Source organism: Acyrthosiphon pisum, unplaced genomic scaffold, assembly GCF_005508785.2.
Source record: "Acyrthosiphon pisum isolate AL4f unplaced genomic scaffold, pea_aphid_22Mar2018_4r6ur Scaffold_1869;HRSCAF=2374, whole genome shotgun sequence".
Lineage (NCBI taxonomy): Eukaryota > Metazoa > Arthropoda > Insecta > Hemiptera > Aphididae > Acyrthosiphon > Acyrthosiphon pisum.
The window spans coordinates 1-1,249 of NW_021767871.1; the positions used below are offsets into that span (position 1 = coordinate 1).

At 37.6% G+C, this 1,249-nt stretch overlaps 1 protein-coding gene across 1 annotated transcript; it reads left to right on the plus strand.

Moving 5' to 3' along the window:
- Window positions 1-566: 566 nt before the first annotated feature.
- On the plus strand, window positions 567-1,037 carry LOC103311416. The gene has a single exon (XM_008191023.1). The coding sequence runs from the start codon at window positions 567-569 to the stop codon at window positions 1,035-1,037; it is 471 nt and encodes a 156-aa protein (XP_008189245.1).
- The last annotated feature ends 212 nt before the right edge of the window (window positions 1,038-1,249 follow it).

Genomic DNA, 1,249 nt, shown 5'->3' on the forward strand with positions numbered 1-1,249 from the left:
TACGTAAGATAATATTACACGTATAATACAACAATCACATTATCAATAGCAAATATTTATAATCAACGAAAGTATTTTAACGTTGATAAAACAAGATATCATACGACTACAGATATACAACTAGATAACCGTAATAGCGTTTTCATCTGACCGCACTAGTGTACACAATACACAAACACTGATACCATAATCACATAATTTTTCACACCGTTAAAATTCACGGTATCGATCAGTGTGCACCAGTGTACACCGTTCAGTGTACGCTATTGCAGTCAGATTTTTTGCGGTTAGGTTGCAATAATTATCAATAATAATACTCTTATAACCACAAAAATGTAAACACTTTGTAGGGAACATAGTGTGATCACACTGACTTCAAAACTATGTGATAATGTAGGAAACTGTTCTTTTATATTATTCATTCTTTTTCGTTGTTACATCGTGTTGTGTGCGTACATAATAAAATATATTATATTATATTACTTTTACCATTATTATATTTTTCTTTTAGTAAGGACAAAATTACCTTACGATTGGTGACCTCGAGAGAGTAATCACGCAAAAGTATGAATGACGCGAACGCCAACAATTCGGGCTCGGTTGACACGACGTCAAGTATAAACGTTAGCCGCGTATCGGTCAAAGCACCGCCATTTTGGAAAGGTGATCCCAATATATGGTTCGCGCAAATCGAAGCGCAATTTGCACTGAGTGGAATCACAAACGACACAACAAAATACTACCACGTTATAAGTGCGGTCGACACAGAGATTTTAACACAAGTAACAGATATTATTCAAAGACCACCGGAAGCAAATAAATACGACACTCTCAAGGCACGATTAATTAATATTTTCACTGATAGTGAAGAAAAGAAATTGAGAAAGCTCCTGAGTGAGGTCGAACTAGGTGACAGAAAACCGTCAACTCTGTTAAATGAGATGCAGCGTTTGGGTGGTAGTGCGCTGAGTGCAGAATTACTTAAATCGCTTTGGTTACAACATCTCCCAGTAGCCACGCAGTCTTACCGTCACTAATGACACTGTGGAAGAGCTATCTAAGTTGGCTTATAAAATCATGGAAATAGGGCAACCACGGTCCGTCGCAACAGTTTCAAGTGACCCGACAGCTGAGTTATTGAAACAATTAATTAAAGATGTGGCAGAGCTCAAGTATAACGCCAGTCACGAAGAGAATATGATCAGAGGAGAAGTTCTAGGTCGAGATTGCGCTCACTTATAAACCATGG

Coding starts and splice junctions, on each gene's coding strand:
- LOC103311416 (XM_008191023.1), top strand. CDS start 567: ATGAATGACGCGAACGCCAACAATTCGGGCTCGGTTGACACGACGTCA.